At 31.4% G+C, this 26,809-nt stretch overlaps 1 protein-coding gene across 2 annotated transcripts in view; it reads left to right on the top strand.

Moving 5' to 3' along the window:
• Window positions 1-26,809, top strand: part of LOC145330148 (uncharacterized) — a 199,265-nt gene that overhangs the window by 153,580 nt on the left and 18,876 nt on the right. For both annotated transcript variants that reach the window (XM_080174733.1, XM_080174734.1), the window contains 3 exons: window positions 8,876-9,004; window positions 15,592-15,655; window positions 16,056-16,169. In XM_080174733.1, coding sequence (XP_080030859.1) covers window positions 8,876-9,004; window positions 15,592-15,655; window positions 16,056-16,169 — 307 coding nt within the window. The remainder of the gene's footprint in view (window positions 1-8,875; window positions 9,005-15,591; window positions 15,656-16,055; window positions 16,170-26,809) is intronic.

The raw sequence follows: 26,809 nt of genomic DNA on the forward strand, positions 1-26,809 counted from the left end.
AGCCGCTTGTTATTCATATTTATAAAAACACTAGATTTTGTGCATCTTAAATATAGAAATAGAAAACACAATTTTATTTCTAAAAGAGATTGCAAAGAAATTCAGCAAAAAAATAACGGTTATTTATCTTTTTTTAAAAACTTGATTTCATTTCTAACATCAAGCGGCTACACCCTTAGACATAGACGTTTTAGGAAGGGGGGGGGGGATAAACTTTGCAACTCCTCATTTTATCCCTCTTAAAATTCTAGAAATACATTAGATTACCCTCCTCAAACCTTTGAACCCCCCCCCCAAAAAAAAAAAAAAAAAATCTTGGACATCCATGCTTATAGCATATATCCAAGAGGAGAATTGTTTTAGAATTATTGGATCATATGAAGGAAATGAAGTCATTCCTAAAAAGGACAGAAATTCCCTTCCAAAAAGGACAGAAATCATCTTCCTTTTTCTCAGATATCTCAAATATGGACAAAAATCACTCTCCTTTTTCTCACATATCTGAAAAAGAGGATAAAAATCACCTTCCTAAATCTCACTTTATCTTCCTAATTCTAAGAAAATTAACCCAATACCCCTAAGTTCTTCCTTATTCTCAGATAGCCTACCTTATTCTAAGAAATTCTTCCTTATTCTAATAAGATCTACCTTATTCTAAGAAATACTTCCTAATTCTATGACAATCTACCTTATTCTAAGATATTCTTCCTTATTCTAAGAAATTCTTCCTAATTCTATGAAAATCTACCTTATTATAAGACATTCTTCCTTATTCTAAGAAAATCTACCTTATTCTAAGACATTCTTCCTTATTCTAAGAAATTCTTAGTTATTCTAATAAGATCTACCTTATTCTAAGAAATACTTCCTAATTCTAAGAAAATCTCTTCCTAAATCTCACTTAATCTTCCTAATTATAAGAAAATTAACCCAATACCTCCTAGTTCTTCCTTATTCTCAGATAGCCTACCTTATTCTAAGAAATTCTTCCTTATTCTAATAAGATCTACCTTATTCTAAGAAATACTTCCTAATTCTATGAAAATCTACCTTATTATAAGACATTCTTCCTTATTCTAAGAAAATCTACCTTATTCTAAGACATTCTTCCTAATTCTATGAAAATCTATCTTATTCTAAGACATTCTTCCTTATTCTAAGAAAATCTACCTTATTCTAAGACATTCTTCCTTATTCTAAGAAAATCTACCTTATTCCCTCAAATTCTTCCTTATTCTAAGAAAATCTACCTTATTCTAAGACATTCTTCCTTATTCTAAGAAAATCTCTTCCTAAATCTCACTTAATCTTCCTAACTATAAGAAAATTAACCCAATACCTCCTAGTTCTTCCTTATTCTCAGATAGCCTACCTTATTCTAAGAAATTCTTCCTTATTCTAATAAGATCTACCTTATTCTAAGAAATACTTCCTAATTCTATGAAAATCTACCTTATTATAAGACATTCTTCCTTATTCTAAGAAAATCTACCTTATTCCCTCAAAGTCTTCCTTCTCATCACATATCCTTCCTTTGTCTAAGATAATTTAGCTAATTCTTGCTAATTAGACCAACCATTCCTGGGATCTTAAGCTTCAGACAGAAAAACCTTACTATTTTCTTCATATTCTACCAGGAGATGAGAACAGTCTGTGTTGCAATAATTTTATGTAGATCAGATTTTTTCATCCAAATAAAAAAGCTAGCTTTTTTTAAGAGTGAAAAATAAGAATGTTTTTAATTTAATGACAAACTAGCCCCTAGAGACCTCTTTAATTTTAGTGGGTTTCTAATTTTTTTTTTTTGGGGGGGGGGGAGATTTTTCCTAGGGGAGATATCTCTTTAGAATGTGTTAGTACTCTCCCCCAAAATAGCTATAAACCTTCCTTTGTCTTATAAGAAGCTAAACAGTAATGAAGAACCATACTGCTTCTATATATAATATTAAAAAAATATTCTTATAAAAAAGGTAGCTTTTAGAAATTAGAAAAAAAAACGTCCGTCAGCTTGGCTAGCCTGGACAAGAATTTGACGCAGCACGGCCGCCTACATGGCAAGGGAGGGCATGTATTTTTCATGAACGAACACAAACCCACAGACATACATTTAAAATAAGACCATAGACTATGTATATTTAGAATTTTAAGAATTTTAATGGATAATTAATTATATTGTTAGTGTTTTATTTCAAACTAGCGGCTACGCTCCTAGAGACACTTTTAGGGGCACTTTAGGTAATGGGAATTGAATTTAATATCTCCATTTTCTATAGTAGTTTAAAATGAAAAAGTGAAAAAAATTAAGGGAAGGGGGTTAATTTTTTTTGTTTTGGTGGGGGGGGGGGATCATACTCATCCCCACATTTTTCATTTCTGTTTTTTTTTATTTTAAATTAAAATTTTTTGTATAGGAGTAATATTTTTCAAGGTGGGTGGTGGTACCCTTCTCAAAATAGCTATAAACCTTCTCAGGATCTATGAGAAGCTACAGTGTAAAAGTGAACCATATCGGTTCAGCAGTATCTAATTATTTTTAAAAAACTTTTATATTACATATTCTATATTTATAAATTGTCTTTGATATGTTGTCCTTGTCCCATGCCGAAACAGAGAACTCAACCTATAATCAGGAATTAAGAGGGATAGGACAATGGATGATAAATCAATTTACTTAATTAATTAAATAAAAAGTCTCTAAAGTTGTTGAGCCCATAAATAAGAAATTGTTAAAATAAAACTTAGTGTACTGTGTAATAATCCAGGGAGGGAGTGAATATTGAGCTGTTTATTACACTGCACTGGTCCCCAAAGTTTTATAATAACGTTTTCTTATTCAGTGACTTAAAACTTTTATTGAATTTTATTGGTTTGTACATTAAAATGAGTGTCCTGTCCATTAACGATTCAATTCAACCACTAATTATAACTTACAAAAGGGATAATTTTATGTTTAATCAGTGAGGATTTACATCAACTTATCGGCAATTATCTTATTCCTTGGATCCCTGTTAATAGTAAACGATTTAACCACCAATTATAACTTACAGAAGGGATAATTTTATGTTTAATCATTGAGGATTTACATCAACTTATCGGCAATTGTCTTATCCCTTTAGATCCCTGTTAATAGTATATTTGCGGAATGAATAATAGAACATATGGGTTAGTGAGGGGATGAGTGATGACCAACATCAGAGCTAAAGAATTGTTGATTTTCGGATATTTTTATAATTATAAATATATGTTCAAAAGATATAAAGGATTATGAATTTTCTTAATATTCATATTACTTAATACCAAAAAATAAAATATTTCTTAATGTCAAAACTTTTTGTATTTAGATTTTAGTATTGGTCTTTAAAAGCAACAAATTGGGTCGAGTTGGGTCAATATTTATAAGGATGGTTCGATTTTTAAAGCTATAAGTACCCTATCTTATTGACATAGAGTTACATAGAAAATTTGTCGCCAAATTAAGTTGCTAACCTGTTTATTGGTCAGTTTATTCACCATAAAGAAGGAAAAGAGATAGGGTAAAGGGGAGAGGGGATAGATAATGTTTTAACCATCTACAACAATGATATTTTAAGAGGATACAAAATTATGGTTCAACTTCCAATTAATTCTATATTTATTCACGTGGATATTATCACAGGAGAAAATTTTTAGTTAGTTTAGGTTGCAATTTCCCTTCGATTTTATTTGGTGTACCATTTTTCCATTAGGAGGGGAGGGAATAGGGTAAAGAATTGGGTGGGGAAGATCGTTATTTTAGCCCGCAAGAGAGTTCACTCTATTAAAGAACATGAAATGTTTCGTGTAAGATCTAAGTAATAATAAATCCATTGTGGTGAATTCAAAATTTAAAAAAAAAATTTAAAATTGACCCACTCTAATTACCCTTGAATTGATTTCATAATTATCAGCTGTTTGAATTTACCGACAAAAAGAATAAGTTGCCAACTTTCTATAGAGTTTGTACCACATAAATAGGAATGTGAAGAAAAAAAACATTAAATTGGTTGAGACTAGCAGCTACGCCACTAGAGGCTTCTATGGACACTTTGGGTAATTAATCAAATAAAAATGTCTGACTCTAAGCCTGGGATTTTATTTTTGAAAAGGAAAAGATTTTTTTCTGATGGTTAGGGGGGAAATTTTTTTCTTTAGGCAATTTTTCTTGGGAGCTCAGACAAACATCCTGTTACTTTTATAAAAGGATTGATAATTACATATAGTTATTGAAGAAAATTATCAGTAAAATATCCAAAATATTTTAATTTGTTTTGAAATTATTACTTTTTTGGTCTTGGTCTAATATTTTATGTGTTGGCTAGAGAAAGATTGTAAAGACTACTTGTCTTTTTCTGTTATCCTGTTATTATTAGGTTTATTTCTCTGCAAAATTATGTTAATATTATTAATAATTTTATGAATAAAAACATAAACACTAAATGTCAAAAGATACAACCAAAAAAAATACTGAATTTTCTATTATTTCTTAAGATAATTTCATACTTCTGACTGGGGTTCCTATTAAAATGTACTTTATGAGCATTCCACCTCTAAAGTACAAACAAACATTTCAGGTCAAAAGATACAACTCAAACTTATCCTACACATATTGTTCTGATATCCCAATAAACATAAGGAAATATATGTGAGAAAAACCAAGATTTTGAGAGAATAAGGAAGGGGAAAAGGCAGAATTTATATATTCTCTATACCTCTATTTCAGTTATGATATCCCAATATAAATTAGGAAAATTATCTGAGAAAAAGGAAGAATTAGGGGAATTAAGGAAGAACTTCTTAGAAAAAGCTAGGTTATCTGAAAATAAGAGAGAATTAGTAAGGAAAAGGAAGAAGTTCTTAGAATAAGCTAGATTTTCTTAGAATAAGGAAGACTGTCTTAGAATAAGGTAGATTTTCTTAGAATAAGGAAGAATGTCTTATAATAAGGTAGATTTTCATAGAATTAGGAAGTATTTCTTAGAATAAGGTAGATCTTATTAGAATAAGGAAGAATTGCTTAGAATAAGGAAGAATGTCTTAGAATAAGGTAGATTTTCTTAGAATAAGGAAGAATGTCTTAGAATAAGGTAGATTCTCATAGAATTAGGAAGTATTTCTTAGAATGAGGAAGAATTTGAAGGAATAAGGTAGATTTTCTTAGAATAAGGAAGAATTTCCTAGAATAAGGTAGGTCTTCTTAGAATAATGGAGAATTTGTTAGAATAAGGTAGATTATCATAGAATTAGGAAGTATTTCTTAGAATAAGGTAGATCTTATTAGAATAAGGAAGATTTTCTTAGAATAAGGAAGAATGTCTTAGAATAAGGTAGATTTTCATGGAATTAGGAAGTATTTCTTAGAATAAGGAAGACTTTGAGGGAATAAGGTAGATTTTCTTAGAATAAGGAAGAATTTCCTTGAATAAGGTAGGTCTTCTTAGAATAAGGAAGAATTTGTCTAATTAAGGTAGAATTTCTGAGAATAAGTAAGAATTTGGGTAAATAAGGTAGATTTATTAAGCATAGTTGTAATAGTGAGGAAAAGGAAGAATTTCTAAGAATTAGGAAGAATTTGTAAGATGGTGGACAGAGGTCACCTTCCTTTAGTGAGAATTTGTAAGATAGTGGACAGAAATCACCTTCCTTACAGAGAATTTGTAAGAAAAAGGAAAGTAAATAGCCTTCCTATACCCAAGGAAGGGAATTTCTGTCCTTTTTAGGAATGACTTCATTTTCTTCATATGATCCGAATTATTTTGTGATTAAATAATTTTATGTGAGGATTGACCTATCCCCATAAAAGAGAATAAAACCTGCCTAAGGATCAATATGAAAATTCTCAGCAAAAGAAAGGTTGAGGGACTTGTGAGATCTTTTTAATATGATGTCCAAGATTTGAAACTAAGCAATTTTGTACTCAATTAAACAATAAAATAAAACAAAAAATATTTCTTTAAAATAAAATAATAAAAGAAAATAACCACCCTCTGTGAATTAAATTATTTAAACTGTGCTTGGAATCAATTATTTCCTAATTTTTATATGCGTAGCAACTCCTTGAGATTTGGATGTCCTAAATAATAAAGTAACAGGATATCTAACTATTATATTATTCTAATTTTTAGAAGAGCTTTCCAAATTATCCCTTTAAAATTTTTTTCTTCACTTTTCTGCTAACAAAAGGTAAATGTATAATTAATTCTCTTACCAGGGTTGCTTCGAATCAGATTAATATCCGGTGGATTAGAACCGGTTCTCAGCAATACTGAAAAATCATGTATAGCATCGTATTATATACAATTTTCTATGAATATAAAAATGTATAATTATACATAAGATCAAAGCTAGTTTTTTAGCCTGTCTCTTCAACCTCTCGGGGCTGATAAAACTGATTTTAATCTTATAATTGTACAATTTTATATCCACGGAAAACTGTTTATAATACGATGCGATAAATAACTATTCCCTACTCCCAAAAATATCTCCCCACCCCCCCTCCAACTTTTTCAACCAAAAATAAAATTGTAGAGGGTATTCATAATGGCCTCTTTGTGAGTACCAAGGCCTTTTAGGCTAGCGGAGAAGACAAAACACAGATTATAAACAGAACAAAATTCATTATGAAGTTTATTTTTATTCGTAGTCTTTGTAATTATTCATCATTAGAAAGATTTTTTTGATTGATTTTCTTTGCTAATTATCATGAGGGAGGAACATTGGGCTGTTTATTACACTAGTCTCCAAAGTCTTGCAATAACGTTTACTTATGTATTATCTTAACAACTTTGGGGAATTTTTTTGAAATTGGATTGAATTGCGTGTGCAAATGTTTCAACCACTAATTTTAATCTACTGAAGGGGTAATGTAATGTTATGTATAATAATTTGGGATGTACATAATTTATCGGCCATTGTCTTATCCATTTAGATCCCTGGCTAATGATGCTAAATTTGCATGAAAATTCAGGAATAAGGGAGGTGCAACAATCAAGACTTTATTTTTTTTATCCCCCCGATGCGGTGGATTGTAGACTTTTTGCAGAAGGAAGGGGGACATTGGGCTGTTTATTACACTAGTCCTCAAAGTTTTAAAGTAACTTTTTCTAATTTGTTGGCTCAACAAATAATCAATCACTAAATGTAATTTACAGAAGGGGTATTTTTGTGTATCATCATTGGAGATGTACATTAATTTAACGGCAACTATCTTATATCCTTATCTAGATCCCTTGCTTTTAGTCTCCTTAAAAGAAGCGAATACGTTTTTTTTCAGCTGCGATTATATGCCATTTCCTACTGCTGTTATAAATAGCGCAAAACTGCACATTTCAACTGCAAATTAAAATATACCATATGTATTGTACCATATTTCTTAGGACTCCCTATTACTCCTGACGAGTAGGTAGATGTAGCTACTCAAAACAAAGATGATTATTAATTTCTAGTTTTTGTACAATGTTTTTGTATAAAGTTTTTGTTAATTTTTGCAAAATTTTAATGCATGTAGTTTTTAAATCATATCATCATTCATTTTAATAAACAATCTTTTTGTTTAATATTCACTATTAATAGTTAGATAATAGTTTTTGTATTTTCATTTTGAATAAAAATCTTTTTGTTTGATATTTACTATTAATAGTTAGATACTAGTTTTAATTTAATAGTTTTTGTATTTTCATTTTGAATAAACAATCTTTTTTTTTGATATTTACTATTAATAGTTAGATAATAGTTTTGATTTAATAGTTTTTGTATTTATATTTAAAAGTATATCATAATTCTTTTTGAATGAACAATTTTTGGGTATATTCCCTTTTGTGGCAACGCCTCTTAATGGGCGTTTAGTCGTATTTTCATAGTAGTTTTTCCCCTATTTCTAGCCCCTGTGGGGCCAATTGACTAACCCTGCGGTTCAATCACATAACCTAACTTAACCTAAATACTAATGTAAAAAAACGACGAAATGCCCCTTAAGAGGCGTTGCCACGAAAAGGACTATACCCCAATTTTTTTATGTAAGATATTTCTCTTAAATAGAAGAATCAGGATCTGTTTCTCTGTGTGTTTGTGTGAGTACGGAAGGATCTCGCCAACCGCTGAACCGATTTGGTTCTCCTTTACAGTGTACCTTCTCGTAGATCCTTGGAATGTTTATAACTATTTCGGTGGAGGGTACCACCATGATTCCTTCCAAGTGAAATCATTATCTTCCATACAAAAAACTTGTTTTAACTAACATTATCTATATTTCAGCACTGCCGAGGTAACTTTAAGAGCTTGAATACTGGGGTTATCACCCTCATGAACTATGGAAATATGTCCCTCTATTGACAAAAAATTGAACTAAACTTATTGACTTAAAATCTCTACCGTCAATTATTTAAACTAACATTATCATTTCAGCACTACCGAGGTAGCTTTAAGAGCTTGAATACCGGGGTTATCACCCTCCTCAACTATAGAAATATGTCCCTCTATATCTAAAAAAATTAACTAAACTTATTGACTTAAAATCTCTACCGTCAATTATTTAAACTAACATTATCTATATTTCAGCACTACTGAGGTAACTTTAAGAGCTTGAATACAGGGATTATCACCCTCCTCAACTAAAAAATAAGTCCCTCTATTGACAAAAATTTGAACTAAACGTATTGACTTAAAATCTCTACCGTCAATTATTTAAACTAACAGTATCTATATTTCAGCACTACCGAGGTAGCTTTAAGAGCTTGAATACAGGGATTATCACCCTCCTCAACTAAAAAATAAGTCCCTCTATTGACAAAAATTTGAACTAAACTTATTGACTTAAAATCTCTACCGTCAATTATTTAAACTAACATTATCTTTGTTTCAGCACTACCGAGGTAGCTTTAAGAGCTTGAATACCGGGGTTATCACCCTCCTCAACTATGGAAAGCATGTACCCCCGGCTGTTTCTCACGTTACCATGGCTCATGAGATGGGACATAACTTTGGGTCACCGGTAAGTTTAATTTTTGTTTATCTATCCGTCTGTCTTTCTTCTTGTCTGTCCATCTATCTTATCTATTTTTATATTTGTCTAATTGTTTATCTATCTATCTATCTGTCTATCTATCCGTCTATCTATCGTTTTATCTATCTGTCTATATATCTGTCCATCTATCTGTCTATATATCTGTCCATCTATCCGTCTATCTATCTGTCTATCTTTATGTCTATCTATCTGTCTTCCTACCTGTCTATCTATATATCTCTCTTTATATTTGTCTATCTATCTGTCTAAATTGTTTAAATTTATAAGTCCAGAATAGAAATATAAGAATAGAAGCATATTCTGACCTCTTTTTTCGTCAAATCTGAGAAGGAACATTTCTAGCAGACAAAAGTATTGTTTACTTTTGACTCAAGCTGATGTGGATTCTTAAAAAATTATAGACTCGCTACTCGATGGTGAGGCAAAATTATTTTTGTGAAAAATCATCCAAAAGCACAAAAATTAAACAAAATCATATGTTAATAACCCTTTTAAGATTTTATTTAATTTTTGTAAATTTTTTTATTCGATTTTGGAGGATTTTTCACAAAAATAATTTTGCCTCACCAGCGAGTAGCCAGCCTAACTTTTTTTTAAGAATTCACCTCGTTTCGAAGCTTTCAAATTTAAACGAAATTTTTGGGCAATTAATTCTGATTCCGCAAAGCTTTCTACTAAAAAAATATACTGTTTATAGCTGACTTTTATCTATGTATAAAATGAAAAAAAACATGCATTTTTAACAAGATGTGTACAAAATTTCAACCAATGAGATTAAATGTATGTACCGATGCGATTCTCCTATTGGCTCAATCAGACATTCCCTCTCTTTCTTAGTACCTTTATTATGTCCAGCAATTGAATGGTTTTATTTAGAGTGATCATCTACTTCCGCTTACAATGACATCATATTCACAAAATAAACAATAGCAATTCAATAATAGAAACTGTAATGATAAGAATGAAATAAGGGCAAAAAAAATTTAGCTTTAATAATAATATGCTAATTTGAAAATGTGTGGATGTAAAGGCACAACCTATCTGGAAGAATCGATATATTATTACTTGGATGTTGTACCAGATTTTCATGTACTCTTATGAAAAGACATCACAGCTGGCTAAAATACGATATCCCCACTATATCCCATCCTCTTTCCTTCCTATTGTTTAAACTAACTGACCAATAAATAAGCTACATATGAGCAACCTACAGTGACGACAAATTTTCCACGTACTACATTCACATATTATATATCCATTTCTGGAGGCCACTAAATCGGTCACACCAATTATGTAATCATTCCGTAATCAGACAGGGATAATTCATCCGTAAAAACAACTAGAGAGAGACATGGGACAATGGGCTGTTTATTACACTAGTCCCCAAAGTTTTATAATAAAGTTTTTTTAATCGTTGGCTCAAAAACTTTGGTGAATTTTAATTGGTTGATTCATTAAGTTGAGCTTTCAAACGTTTCAACCACTAATTTTAATCTGCAGAAGGGGTAACTTTATGTACCATCTTTGGGGATGTACATCAATTTATCGGCCGTTGTCTTATCCCTTTAAATCCCTTAAAAAACACAGCAATGAAAAAATGGAAGCAGCTTATGATGTCTCGAAAGACGTTAACAAATGCATATCCCGATTGACGTCAAATTAGAAGAGAATATGACGTCAATTGGCAAAGTTCCTCCAAACGTTGTCCACTTCTTTGGAGACATTTTAAGTTTCTTCAGATTACATGTCTCTTTCTGTGTTTCAGTCATTATTTTTAGATCAAATTGTGTATACAAATCTTAAAATAGATACATTCTTAATCTTAAATAAGTTTGAATTAAGCATTGATTCGGCAATTTAATTCTACATAGATTTTTGCAGATGTAGAATCAGGATAAACTTGGGATATAAAAGTGTAACCAAAGGAATGTGGGTATAAAGTTTGGAAGTAAAGGAAATTTGTTGGGGGATTTTTCCTCAGAATCCTGGTCAATTGTCTAATGATTTTAATTTGAATTACACTATTTGTGATATTTCAACTAAAACTATTTTATTTATAGTATATGATTAAAAACTTGAGTAGCTTATTCATTTTAAGTTGATTAATTTACATTTAAGATGAAATAAATATATTTGCGTATCTGTAGACCATTGCTTATTAACCACATGAAAATGTATATTATTGCCGAATCTAATCATGAAGAAATTTATTTTGTATGAAATATAATTCCAACAATTTTAGCGCAGCTATTGTACGTATAGGGACAGACTGTACGTAATTATAAACGTGTAAATTGAGAAAATCAATTATTCCTTCCAACACATCATTTATAACATAATATACCTATAGGAAATGTAAAAATTTAAATTTAATCAACTTTTTTGTTTTTGTTTTATATGAGGCCGGGTTTAGAAACTATTGCTGCGTTTCTTATGTTATTACTTGAATGCAGAAAGAGAGGGGACAATAGGGCTGTTTATTACACTAGTCCCCAAAGTTTTATAACAACGTTTTCTTATTCGTTGGCTTAACAACTTTAGAGACTTTAGTGAATTTTTTATTTGAGTATCCAACGTTTCAACCCCTCATTATAATCTTCAGATGGAATAATTTTGTGAATCATCATTCGGAATTACATCTATTTATCGGCCATTTTCTTATCCCTATAGATTCCTGACTTGAATGTCAAGTGTAGAAAAGAAAGTAAGAAATCAAGATCATAATTTGCCCTGGGTTAACTACAATATGGTACCAAATAAAACAAGTTCTACAACGTTCATTTAAATCTAGCTATATAACTCATGTTAAAAAAAACGTCAGAAAAGTAACTTTACAAAGTGTCTTAAATATCAGCCATGTGACGTCATAAAAATGAGGGAGATGAGAGGAGGAATGGCAAAGAAAACCCTTAAAATAAGATGGATAATCCCTCATTTTTATGGCGTCACATAGCTGATTTTTTAAACACTTTGTAAAGTTACGGATGATAGAAAATTTTGTTGCCAATTTTTTTTTCATTTATAAAAATATGTAGTATACCAAAGCTTAGCAATTTTGCTATTTTAATTAACATTAACAAATAATTTAGCAATATAAATAGCGTATAGATTTTATTCCAAGAAAATAATTAATAAAATCAAAGTATAATATTCATTACGATTATGGTTTAATGTTAATAAAAAATCAACCCTAAATGTAAAGAAACTTCGCTGTCATAGATAAATAGATATTAAGCAGGGAGGGAGGGGACATTGGACTGTAAAATATATTGGTACCCAAACTTTTATAATTATACTCTCTCATCCTATTGCTTTAAACTTTGGGTACTTTTATTAAAGCTTGATTGGATGTTTCAAACACTATCCAAACTTTTAAAAACAATAATTGTAATTTACACAAGGAACACTTTTTGGGAAAGTAAATCGATTTATCGTCCATTGTCTTATCCCTTAAGATCCCTGTATATAAAGTGAAGTTACGTGAATAGATAGATAACTGCTGGAAGCTAACTGCAATATGTTTTCATTTCAACCAAGTATTTATTATCAAATGTATAAATAATAAATAATAATTTTGTGTATAAGTAGCGCAGCAATTAACTATCAACTGTAAAACAGTAAAAAAGAGAAAATCTTATAATATATTCAGTAAAAGTGATGATTTTTGTAAGTTTATTTGTTGATATCCTTTTTATATGGAGATCACTTAATTTTGTTACGTAGATTCTATTGCATAAAGTATATAGTAATACGTTGGGACGTCCGGTCAGACATCTCACTATTAAAGAGTAGCTACGCTACAAATAATATAATGCAACTTTTATGTTTTTATCATTTTTAATTTAGATTGACCTTCCTTTACAGTTAGAAGCGATTTTACACACTTTTATAAGAAATTCTGGATCATGGAAAGAAAACGAAGTAGCGGGTTTCTTCGTATTTCTAGCGCCTGCGGGGGGCTCTAATCCTTCGGAGCCTTTTTCCGAACCCTAACAAAAGCTACTGTAAAAATACGAGGAAAACCAGCTACTTGGTTTTCTTTCCATGATCCAGAATTTCTTATAAAAATGCTGTAATATTCAATCATTAAAAGAATGATTCCTAGAACTATTTTTTTTATGCAATTCTTTTACAACCGTGGAAAGGAAGTTTTGTGTAGAACAGCCTTTGCGCGTGTTCAATGCCCTTAGAACAATCAGATTAAGATTTTATCAAAACAATCATGTTTTTTTTTAAATAATGAATCAAATCAAAATTACATATTATTAAGTGCTTGGGGTTGAAATATTTACAGTAAGAAAACAATATTTCAAAATGATTATATGTATTTTAACCTTTATTTAATTTGGAATAGTACATAAAGAATTAGGGATTCTATAAAAGTGATACGTGTTGGTCTGGTGGTTATTTTGTTAGAATCGATGTAGGATATATGTACTTGGTGAAATTTGTCGTCAATTTGGCTTGCTAATATGAACCTTATTTATTGGTTGGTTCGTTCATCCAGTAGGAGGTAAGGGGGTGGGGTAAAAGGGGGGATATTGTTATCTTATATAATATCATATAATGACAGGAGAGGGATGTAAAACATAGAAAACTACCTGGTTCCAGTTGAGGGGTGTTTTTTTTTGTCTGCAATCAAATTGCTTTCTGCTCTTTTGTAGCGACTTGGCTGTGTTAATATTTACGACGCTATTGGTAAAGATATTTTACCGATAATAAAGGTAAAATCAAGGATGATAATATCCATTAACATATTTTTCTACAAAGAAACCTAATGTGTACTCCCTAATTTTACAACAACTTCGCTTTAATATAAAAAAAAATTACAAAAAGTTGTCTAATTCAATAAGGCGTTTCAAAACTCTCATCACAATTAATTTTAATTTATATCAGATGGCACTTTTGCCCTTTGTACAGGGCTCTGTTTCATAAAAAGTAAAATAGAACGAAAATCTTTAAAAAGTTATAAAGCTGCTGTTGGTTAAAACACTCAGTAATAAGGGTAAGGTGACACATCACTTTTTACTTTCATAAAGAAAAAGTGAATTGTTTTTGGGAGAAGTTTTTTTTCTAGGGTGATTTCATTTGGGAGGATGGAGGGATCCTCCCCTAAAATAGTTATAAACCTTTCCTGTTATATAGCTATATTTTAAAGGAGAATCATATCGGTCCAGCAGTTATCAAGATCCTAAGCTACAAACAGACACTCACACACTGCAAATCAAAAAGACTAACAGACAAATAGACATTTTGTTACTTTTATTTAGTAATATTATTATATGTTTTTCATAGTTCTTATCCCATTCCCTATTTCTTTACGGGAACTGATTTGGGAACTTTTTCTTATTTCCCCTTCGATAACAAGGGACACTGATATTATTTATTATTTCTAAGTATTATATCCTTATAATAAAGTAACAGGATATCTATTTGTCTGTACCGAAGGATTTCGCTAACCGATGAACCCTTATGGTTTTCCTTTACAGGGTAGCTTCTCATGGGTCTCAAGATTTAAAACTATTTCGGGAAAGGGTAACACCAACCTCCAAAGAGATATCACTCCTAGAAAAAAAAATTACCTCTCCCCTCTAACTAAAAACTCTTTTTCTCTTTTTATATCTAAAATAAAAAAAATGGGTTATCTAATTCAACTCCCTTTTCATCCCCATGTGTCCCTAGTGGCCTTTAGGGGCGTAGCCGCTAGTTAAGTAATTATAAAAAAAAACAAGGATGAAAACATCCATGATACCAAACAATTTATACATTAGTAAATAAACTCTACAAATATTGTGGAAAGACCAGACAAAAGTTATTTGCTTATATCATTGTGCCTAATTTTACGTGGAATCACCCTTCATTAAAAGTCAAATTTGAAAAGCTTAAAAAATTCCATAAAATTTTTATTTTGTGATTGTCCTCTTAGGATAACGCTAACGGTACAAAAAGCAAAAGTGATTTATCTAGTCAACTCTCTGAAAACCCATTAGTCTAGAAATTTGTCTGTTTGTTTGTCATTCTCTGATCTTGTCTGTAACACTGTTTAACTGTCATTCTTTCTGTTTGTCTGTCACTAGTTCTATTTGTCGTTTTGTCCATGCTATCTATCTATCCATCTGTCTACCTATCTGTTCTAATATATGTGTATCTTTTTATCTATTTATCTATCTAATTATTTATATATCGAACAATATCTATATATTTATCTATCTATATATTTATTTTACTATCTATCTATCTGTCTATCTATCTGTCTGTCTGTTTGTCTGTCTGTCTGTCTATCTATATATTTATCTATCTATCTATCTATCTATCTATCTATCTATCTATCTATCTATCTATCTATCTATCTATCTATCTATCTATCTATCTATCTATCTATCTATCTATCTATCTATCTATCTATCTATCTATCTATCTATCTATCTATCTATCTATCTATCTATCTATCTATCTATCTATCTATCTATCTATCTATCTATCTATCTATCTATCTATCTATCTATCTATCTATCTATCTATCTATCTATCTATCTATCTATCTATCTATCTAGCATGACCCAGAGACAGTATCAGAGTGTGTGCCTGGAGGAGATGAAGGCAACTACATCATGTTTGCTAGGAAAGTTTATCAACAAATAGAATTAAGATGGTTTCGGGTTCGAATCCTTGGATCTATCCTTTTGATTGTTTTCATCGATCTGATTGAAATAAGTTTGTATTACACTTTACTAAATTAGAGAACTCAATTTTAGTGCTTAGAGTTATTTCAATAGACAAACAAAAAAAACTTGGGCGATTTCTCTTGGTACCCTCACCCCCAAAAAAGGTAAAAACTTTCTCATCTCCTATAAGAGCTACCTTGTAAGCTACCGGTTCAGCGGTTAGCGAGTTACTTCAGTACAGCCATACACGCTAATAGACAAACATATAAACAGATAGATTGTTACTTTATTATTTAGGATAATTTCATTAGAAAAAATTTTTCTAAATTTTAATTGTTGATTGATTGATTGAACCAGAGCGACATCTGGCGACAAAGTTAACAACAAGAAATTCTCCCCCTGCAGTTTGGACAGCATCAATAAAGTTCTGGAGGCTAAGGCGAGAGGAAGAAAGGGTTGCTTTAAAGGTAAGATTATTTTAGCAATGTAAGCCTGTGGTTATAATCAGGTAGAGAGAAAACAATGGGCTGTTTATTACACTAGTCCTCAAAGTTTTTTTAATAACGTTTTCTTATTCATTGGCTTAAAAACTTTGGAACTTTATTTAATTTTGATTGTTTGTGTCAATAAGTTGAGGGTTCAAACGTTTCGGCCACTAATTTTAATCTACTAGAGGGGTAATTTAGTGTATCATCATTTGCATACTTATTTATTATTTATAATTAATCCTGCCGTTATCGAGATCTTACTGGTTATAAATGCATAGCTTAAGACCTACAAACATCCTATTATTAAAGTATGTATGTAAACTAATAAACATTATTAAGTATTTGTTGGTAAGGTTGCGTGATTTTTCATGAGTCCAAAATTGCAAAAAGCTGTAAAATGTAAAAATAATGCGCAATGCAAGGTTGTGTACTTAAACCATACACACACATACACACACACAAACAAACACACACACACACACACAAACACAAATACACATACATACAAACACTCACACACACACACACACACACACACACACAAGCAAACATATAGGTTTACTTCTCTTAGCTTCATATTTCTGCTGCAGTTTCCCATTTTAAGTAAAATTAAAGTCTTTCATTATACCCTCCATCTCAAGAAAACAAGGATGACAACATCCATAAAAGCGAAGCACTGAAACGGTAGGACAAACGGACATTAACACTAACATAGTGTCAGAACTGAATAATCAGAATATAAATGTGTAAGAGTCGATGCAAAATTTTAAGTAAATTTGTTGAAAAACTGCTTTATACAGGATAATGTTTATGGACATACTTACATTTTTAGGACTTGATTATAGAGTTGCTTCACTTATAATATTATACTCTGTTGTCCCAGGAATCAAAAATTTCACTCTTGTTATGTTCTTATGTCATGCTTGAAGCATAACTATAGCTTAATAATGGGATGTAATTTCTATTAAAAGATTTAGTTTTTAAGAAGTAGCTTTTATTGCCTAATAAAATGACGTCATGTAATACAAATGACCAATGATCTGATTGGTTCATAATTAAACCATAATGGGAAAATGTTCAACTTTCTTGATATTCAAAGTTTTGTATTTACTTGTTTTTGCATCTTATTTTCAACTTTAGTTTGGCTTTCAAAAAGTTGGATATACTGCAAGATAGCCAGGGTAGATTGGGGTAAATAGGGAAAGCTAGTTTGATAGAAGGAAAAATAAATTATCCCATAAACCCTATAACCAATACTAGAAAGTATCGAGAGATAGGTAGACTTTTTGACTTTTCAAAGTTTACAAATATTTTTAGATACCTAGAGTAATGTATAAAATATACATATAATACGTGGATATTGACAGGGGAAATTTTGTCGTCAATTTAGCTTGCTAACATGGAACTAGTTTATTGGTTAGTACGTCGTCAAGGAAGGGAATGGGGTACAGAAATGTGTAATGGAAGAATATTTATTTTAGCCCACTGCAAGTTTCACTTTATTAGGGATCAAGAAAATATGGTGTAAGATCCAAGTAATGATATATCCATTTACAATATTTAGATTTAGGGAACATTTGTAGATCTTTACAAATCGATCGATGTTAATTGGATCTTGCAACAGATTTTATTGTACTCTAGTGAAGTGATACTCGCAGCTGGCTCTAATATCTTCTGGATGAACGAAATGACCAATAAATGAGGTCCATTTTAGCAACCTGAATTACCGACAAATTTTTCTCCTGTTAACATATCTACTAGTATTCTATACACTCTTTATATATTTAATAACTAGAGTTGGCTCGATATAACTCTCTCGCTATTGGCTAGTGTTCTATAGGTATATATCTATTTATCTATTTCTCAATAAATCAATTTTCCGTCCCCGCCATTACTATCTAAAAGAAAGTAGTGAATATTTAATAATTTAAATGATTTTAAGATTTCTTCAATTATATTTTTTTCAGTTTACCATCATCAAAGGGTTAATATGATTAAAATTTTAGTTTCAATATTTGAACACACAGAAAGTGTCGCCACAATAGAATACTTTTAAAACAGAGTTTTCTTAAATTTACTATATTACAAATTTTGATTTTCTTTTTTATGATTAGAAATTAAATACATTAATATATTGTAAATAGCAACATGAAATGAAAAAAATGAATTTATTTTTAATAAAGTAAATAATGGGTTTTATCGTTCTGGGCAATGAGAGTTTATTATGGATTATGGGAGCACTATGAGTTTTAAACGATCATCCTTTGGAAAATTTGAGCTCATTTATAGACATTTATTTCCTATATAGATCTGTCATGGATCTTGAAGCAATAAAGCAGGCCCTTTTGTAAATGTTATAAATTGGAAGAATCTATTAAATAAAAGTTATCGCAAATATACTTAGTAAATAAACTGTTTGTACTTTACTTTTAACCAGGGAGTTAAAGGGATAAAACAATGGCAGGCTAATTGATGTATAACCCCAATGTTAACCCCAGTCAAAATTCATTAAAAGTCCCCAAAGGCAATGAATAAGAAAGCGTTATTATAAAACTTTGGGTTCTTGTATAATAAACAGCCCATTGTCCTCTTTCTCTCTCTAAGTTATTTCTCAATATCTCCCCCAACGCATCAATAAAACCAATTTATGTAGAAACTTTATAAATAGTTAAAGAACAATGGTTATTACTTTATGTTTACCAGGAAGGAAAGGGACATTGGACTGCAAATTATACTAGTCCTCAAAGTTTTTTAAAAAATCGTTTGAAAAAAATACTTTTTTATGAACACAGTAATAGTGTCTGACTGATTATGACGTAACAAAAAAAATTAGCCAATGAGAGGCCGTTATTGACCAATGGTAAAATTTATAGTGGCCTCTCATTGGCTAATTTTTTTTGTTACGTCATTATCAGTCAGACACTATTACTGTGTTCCTTTTTTTATTTTATTTATTCTTTATTTGGTAGGTTGTAAACCAAATAGTGTACCAACTTCTTAACCAATACTTTTTTATCTACAAAAGGGGTAATTTTGATTATCATCAATTTACTGTCAACTGTTTGATCCCTTTTGACTCTGATAATTACAAAAACATATATTAATTCCGATAAGCATAAAAATCAATTTATAGAAAGATCAGTAAACTAGGGGCAAAGCAACAAGAATATTGACAGTTAATTTCATTTCAAACAAGGTTGACAACATCCATAGAAGAGAAGCACTGAAACGGTATGACAAACGGACATAGTGTCAGAACAGAATAATTAGAATATAAAAGTATAAGAGTCGAAGTAAAATTGTAAGTAAATTTGTTGAAAAACTGCTTGATACAGGATAATGTTTATGGACATACTTACATTTTTAGAACTTGATTATAGAGTTGCTTCGCTTATAATGTCCCAGGAATCAATGTACCAGAAATCAGATCAAACTGATAATTAGTTAACATAAAAATTTGTTGTTAAAAAAGTAGAAAAATGAACATGTTTAAAATGGACGTACGGACATTCTTGTAATGATTATAGTGTTGCTACGCTTTCTAAATCGTACCTAACTACTAAAGAAATCACCATGCAAAGTTTAAAATCGATAGGATAATTCTAACATGCCTAAATTAACGAAAAAAGCTATCCATGTGTGACAGACGAACGTACGGACGGACCGACCCTAATTATAGAAAAGCATCTCTTCTAAAAGTCCCTCAGCTCAAAACCATTTCTCTTGGCCTTTAATTTAAAAGATTCATATGTAATAAATTTATCTTGGATTTAATCAGGGATATTAAGGGATATGATAATAGACGATAATTTTATACACATCCCCAATGATAATAAACAAGATTATCCCTCATGTAGATTAAAATTATTGATTGAAAAGTTTAAATACTACTATTAGGTTTGGAAATTTTATCTATTATCATTAGCAGGGATCGGAAGCCTCACGTAAGCCGCGTGTAAGCCTCAGTGAAATCGTGATTTTATCACTATAAAATTCAGCTGGATGTATAAAACGGCTCTTTAGCAGACAAATCTTCTTTCTTAATTTTTTTTTCTGCTCACAAGCAGGTTTAAAACCCATTAATGACAATAGGGTCTTAAACGACGCACAAATTCAAACCTATACTATCACTCTATTTTTTTATGCTGTCATTTTTAAATGTTTGTAAATAACTGAATAGAGCTTCAAGTTTTGGCCTCTACATTGCTTGGGTTCTCACTTAATTCGATGACCAGATGAAATCATATTTTCATGGCAGAGGTGGAAAAAATAGGAAAATATTTCCACACCAGGTCTAACTTTTTTCTATTAAAGAATTAAAACATACTTATTCATAATTAATTATAGCATTTATTATATATTTTTAGTTTCTGCTAAGTTTTCTTTAATTTTAGTTAGTTTACATACTTTTTTTTGATAATTTGTTGTGCGTCGTATTCGACGCATTCGGACTAATCATTTTAGCCATTGCGTCCTTTTTGACCTTATAGGACTAAACATGTTTAGATTTTACTGTATGATCTCCTTAAATCTGCTAGTTGCTTCGCCCCTAACCTCTAGGGCGGATGGGGGATGTCAGGAAAATAGCATAAAACCATCCCAAGATATTTATAAAGCTTCCCTGATAAGTAAAACCAATTCAGACCTTCAATTTCTATAATCTTTGGCTTGAGACAAAAAACCTTACTACTTTATAGTATGGAATACAATACAAGCAGCGGCTACGCCCCTAGAGGCATCTAGGGGACCTTAGGTTGCGGGAGGAGTCAATTCCCCTCTTTCAATTACAATTTTTTAAAGAAAATTAAAAAAAAAATTATTTTTAATTTATTTTCTAGGGGTGATTTCTCTTGGGAGTGGTGGTACCCTCCTTCAAAATAGTTATAAACCTTACCAGGACCTAGTAGAAGCTACCATGTAACGGAGCACCATATAGGTTCAGTGGTTAGCAAGGTCCTTTGGTACACACACAAAGACATACAATAACCTGTTACTTTATCTTAAGGATATAAAAATAGTAGCGCAGATAATCTACAACTAGGGTCTGTCTGTACGTCCACCTGTCTGTATTTCCATAATTGCATCCAAATAAATAATAGCTACCTTACAACTAGGGAATGTATGTATGTCTGTCTATATATCAAAATTACAGCCAATTAAAGACTGTAAATATGTTTATACTTCTGTAATTTTTATTGCAGCCTAGCTGTTAAGGGATTCATAAAAATAGCGCAGATACTCTACATTTATGGTCTGTCTGTATATACGTCCGTCTGTATATATACATTTGCATCCAAATAATTAACAACTACTCTACAACTAAGAAATGTATTTGTTAGGGATCTAAAGTAATAAGTCAATGACCGATAAAATGATGTACTTACTCAGGGCTATTATACCATAAAATCTTTCTGTAGATTACATTAAGTGGTTGAAACATTTGGACACTTAACTTAATAAACCAACCAATCAAAATACAAAACAATTCCCCAAAGTTGGCAAGACAACAAATAAGAAAAAGTTATTATAAAACTTTGGGGACTAACAGGGGCTGGGGGGGGGGGGCGAGGGTTTGTCATGTATTGGGTTGTTCAATATAATTGTCGACAAAATCATATTTCTTAGCTAAAGCATTGTAATAGAGTGAAAGGATATCTCTCTGTGTATCTGCTTAACTGATATGCTTCTTTTTTTATTTTGTAGCTTCTCATAGGTCCTGGGAAGGTTTATAACTATTTTTGGGGAGGTTACCTCCACCCTCCAAAGAGAAATAGCCCCTTAAAAAAGACCCCCCAACACAAGAAAAATAATAAATAGAATAAACTAAATGAAATTAATTCTTTTTAAATCTAAAATAAAAAACATTGTTGTTGAATTCAATGACCTCTCCCCATCTCAAGTGCCCCTAAAGGCCTCTAGGGGCGTAGCCACTGGTATCAAATAATTATATTCTGAATTGTTGTATACAGACGAATGGACGTACAGACAGACACTGATTGTAGAGTATCTGTGTTATGTATCCTTATAAAAAAGTAACAGGATATAGATTCTACATGTGTCTGTGTGTACTAAGGGATCTCACTAACCACTGAACCGATATGGTTCTCCTTTACATGGTAGCTTCTCATAAACCTGGTAAGGTTTATAATTATTTTGGGGGAAAGTAACACCACCCTCCAAAGAGAAATCGCCCCTTAAAAAAGACCCCCCAAAGAGAAATCGCCAACACAAGAAAAAATAGAATTAACTTAATTAAATTAATTCTCTTTAAATCTAAAATAAAAATATTGTTGTTGAATTCAATGACCTCTCCCCATCTCAAATGCCCCTAAAGGCCTCTAGGGGCGTAGCCATTAGTAGCAAATAATTATATTCTGAATTGTTTTATACAGACGAATGGACGTACAGACAGACACTGATTGTAAAGTATCTGTGTTATGTACATCCTTATAATAAAGTAACAGGATATACATTCTATATATATGTGTCTGTGTGTACTAAGGGATCTCACTAACCACTGAACCGATATGGTTCTCCATTACATGGTAGCTTCTCATAGGACCTGGTAAGGTTTATAACTATTTTGGGGGAGAGTACCACAACCACCCTAGGAGAAATCACCCCTAGAAAATAATAAACCCCTCTCAAATTTTTTTTTCAATTTTTCTCTAAAAACTGTAATTTAAAGAGGGGGTTTGACTCCCCCCCAACCCAAGGGTACCTTAATGCCTCTAGGGGCGTAGCCGCTGCTAGTATAGTGTTCCATACTACAAAGTAGTAAGGTTTTTGTCTGAAGCTAAAGATTATAGAAATTTCGGGTCTGAATTGGTTTTACTTATCAGGAAAGCTTTATAAATATCTTGGGATGGTTTTATGCTATTTTTCTGACATTCCCCACCCACCCTAGAGGTTAGGGGCGAAGCAACTAATAGATTATACAGTAAAAGCCTAAGATGATTAGTCCGATATGGTACATAATAGACGCATGGGAAAAATGATTAGTCCGAATGCGTCGGAAACGACGCAAAAAAAAAACTTCTTTGGTATGCCACAAATCAAAAAATCTAAAAATACAAATGTCTTACAATCCCTTAAGGAAGCTGTGTTTAAAATTTCAAGTGATTCTGACGACAGGGGGGAAGTTCGGCACTAATGGGTTAAAACTGAGGCTTATGCGCGGCTTACGTGAGGCTTCCGATCCCTGATCATTAGGGATGTATAATTTATCGGGCATTGTCTTATCCCTTTAGATCCCTGGAAATAGGACATTATGAAAAGATTGGCTATTAATTTCAAGCTTAGGTGCAGCTAAAACAAGAATAATAGTTGTAAGAAGTGGCGTAGTATGACATAATTTTAAATGCCAATCTAAAAAGGAAAATTAATCTTTAATAATGGATTTCTGTATATGTTGCTTTATTTTCTCAATTACAGATAAATTAGATTATTTCCCTTAAAGTTCCTGTCGAACACTGAACCTCTTCCCTCCAAGAATTTAAATAATGGTAGATTAGGTCGAGAGGTAGTTTTTTTCCTTAGCCTAACCTCTGCAGGGTCTTTACCTGCAGTGCCCTTGCTTTGCGGGTGCTATATAGTACCTAATATAACCTAACCTTACCTGACCCAAAGTAATAAACAAACAAACAAAAAAATGCCTCTTTGTTTTTTTTATTTATAAATAAGAAGGAGGTTTTCTGGGCTCGACCGCCAAAAATTCTTTTTATTTGATTATAGAGAAGCTTTTTGTTGGTTGAAATAAGATGGTTTAAATTAAAACATGTGTGTGCTAGGAATAAATGGTGTACAAGAAAAATCAGGGAACCAGGAATATGTAATCCCTAAAAGTAACAGGATGTCTGTCTTTCTGTCTAACCGCTGAACCAACATTGTACTTTTTGTTTTGTTTTGGCTAAGTACCTATAGCTATGCATACTGATATCTTTTTTGATTTGCTTGTCTGTCTGTCTGTCTTTTTGTACAGTTTAATCTCGCTAACCACTGAACCAAATGTCATAAAGCAAAAATTTTAATTGTTTGTTTTGCCATACTTGAAAGTTTTTTTCTCATTTTTTTTGTAAACATGGCTTAGGACCTCAAAGCCATGCATATTGGAATCTTATATGATAAGCAAATGAAGAATTTAAGTTTCTGAGCATCAATTTATCTTCTATTGCCCTATCCCTGTATTCCTGACTTACAGGAAAGGATTTCCATCTAATCCTTTGAATTATTACTTTGCATTTCTGCCATACTTTTACTCCAGGGCTCGGCAGCCATGCATCCTTCCCCATACTTTTACTCTAGGGCTTTTTACCCTGCGGTTCAACTCATTATCCAATATAACCTAACCTAGTCTACCAAAATAAATAAACAAACAACGGAAAACTACCGGGGATAATGTGATTAATTAGTTACTTTTAGGGAAACCGCCTTCAATGCCAAACTTAAAGAGAAGCGAATCAGCCGAGTGGTTTTTGAGATCATACGATACAGACAGATAAACACAAAGACTGACATCCTACCTCTTACAGAGGAGATGCGCCGATATTAAAATTGTTAACATATGGTGACAGAGAAACGTAAGAAATCAAAAAGTCACTAAACCACATATTTTAAAGTTTCAATTGAGTGTTGAGAAAATACTGCAAATTTTGCAAGTAGCGAAAATACTTAATTATTATTTAAATCCAGAGATAGAGAGAGAAGACATTGGACCGTTTATTACAAAGTCCTCAAAGTTTTATAATAACCTTTTCTTATTCGTTGGCTCAACAACGTTGGGGAGCTTTACTGAATTTTAATTAGTGTTCAATAATTTTAATGTTCAAACGTTTCAACCACTAATTGTAATCTACAGAAGGAGTAATTTAAATTATAATCATTGGGGATGTACACCAATTTATCGGACATTGATCCCTGACTTAAATACTTTTCTACTTCACTAATTTTTAGGGGGAAATGGCCATAAACCATTCCATCGCATATACCAAGCAGTAAAAATCTATCTTATAGCTATGTCTCTTTGTTTTAATTCTAACTTACTACATACTACTTTATTTATCTTAATTCATAAAGCACCAAGAGATTAGTTTAAAGAAGTTAACAATATAAGCCAATTCTTTTTTGTTACATTAGGATTTGAGGTTTTAACAGTTAGCTTTTCCTGTGTAATACAAATATGTTTAAAAGATCTTTGAAACGGTCAAATTTCAATAGAGCACCCGAACAAGGTCAATAAAAATAAAATGAAAATCGGATCAAGTCTGTAATACTATGATAGCCCTTTGGAGACCGGACGATGATTTTTTAATTGTCAGTTTTAGCTGCTAGCGGCTTAACGGCTGCCAATCGTTGAAACTAGCATAGAAAGGCATACAAATAATCATAGACAAGATACAATAATACAAAGTGACCGCACAATTGAGTAAACGCGCATAAAATTGGGGGTTTCCGTGACTTTACAATATGTGTTATTTGGTCGGTTAATGTTAACAGTACTTCTGACTGTCTTTGAATTTAGAATGTACGTCCGGTCTTTCGGCCATCGCAAGTTTTTAAAAATACTTTCTTCGTGTTCCTAACTTAATCCAAAAAATCTGTGATTGTATTTAATTATAGTAATTTAGATTTTGCAAGCATTTCCTTTTTACTTGGTTTTATAAATTACTCTAGTATTGTCTAATTGTTTGTAATTAGGGTTTCTTTACAGATAAAAGAGATATTTGGAAATTAAACAGTACAGTTCTTAAATGGATGAATGGGTGTAGACTATACGTTGATATTATGACAGGGGAAAATTGTCGTTCATCCAGTAGTAGAGAGGGGATAAGATAAAGGGTATGAAAGGGGGAAATCGTTATATTAGCCCACTGCGTGTTTCACTTTATTATAGAACATGAAAATCTGGTGTAAGATCTAAGAAATAATATATCAATTAAAGGATAACTTTTTTACTTAGATTATAGAAAATTCGAAATATAATAGTTGGCCCTGACTTTTAAGGCAAAAAAATATGAGAATAAACCAAAAAAGAATTTTTTCATGAGGTAAATATCGACTGCGCCCTAGCATCTTACGTCACTGTGTACGAAAAGACAAGGAGGGACCTGAAAAATATCCTAAAACCATCCCAGAACCTATGTAAAGTTTTCCTAAAAGCATTTGCATAATATTTAGGATAGAAAGAATTTTACATCTTTTGATGATATTGATATTGATATAAAATTAGACAAATTGATTAATACCAAGAATAATAGAGAAATCAAAATAGATAGATAGATAATAAAAAGAACATATGATAAGATAGATAGATATTAAGAAGGACATATGATAGATAGATAATGTAAGTAGAAATATGTAGACATCAAATTAGATAAATTGTTGGAAACCAAGAATAATAGAGAAATCAAGATAGATAGATAGATAAAAAGAAGGACATATGATGAATAGATAATGTTAGGATGTTAATAATGTTGTGGTCACAAAAGTAATGACAATCAAAAACCATTAAGGACATAATAACAATGCTGTTGCCTCTATAGTAGCACAGCTACTCTACATTAAGGACATAATAACAATGCTGTTGCCTCTATAGTAGCACAGCTACTCTACATTAAGGA

Source organism: Acartia tonsa, chromosome 10, assembly GCF_053477335.1.
Source record: "Acartia tonsa isolate MP-2025a chromosome 10, ASM5347733v1, whole genome shotgun sequence".
NCBI classification, from domain to species: domain Eukaryota; kingdom Metazoa; phylum Arthropoda; class Copepoda; order Calanoida; family Acartiidae; genus Acartia; species Acartia tonsa.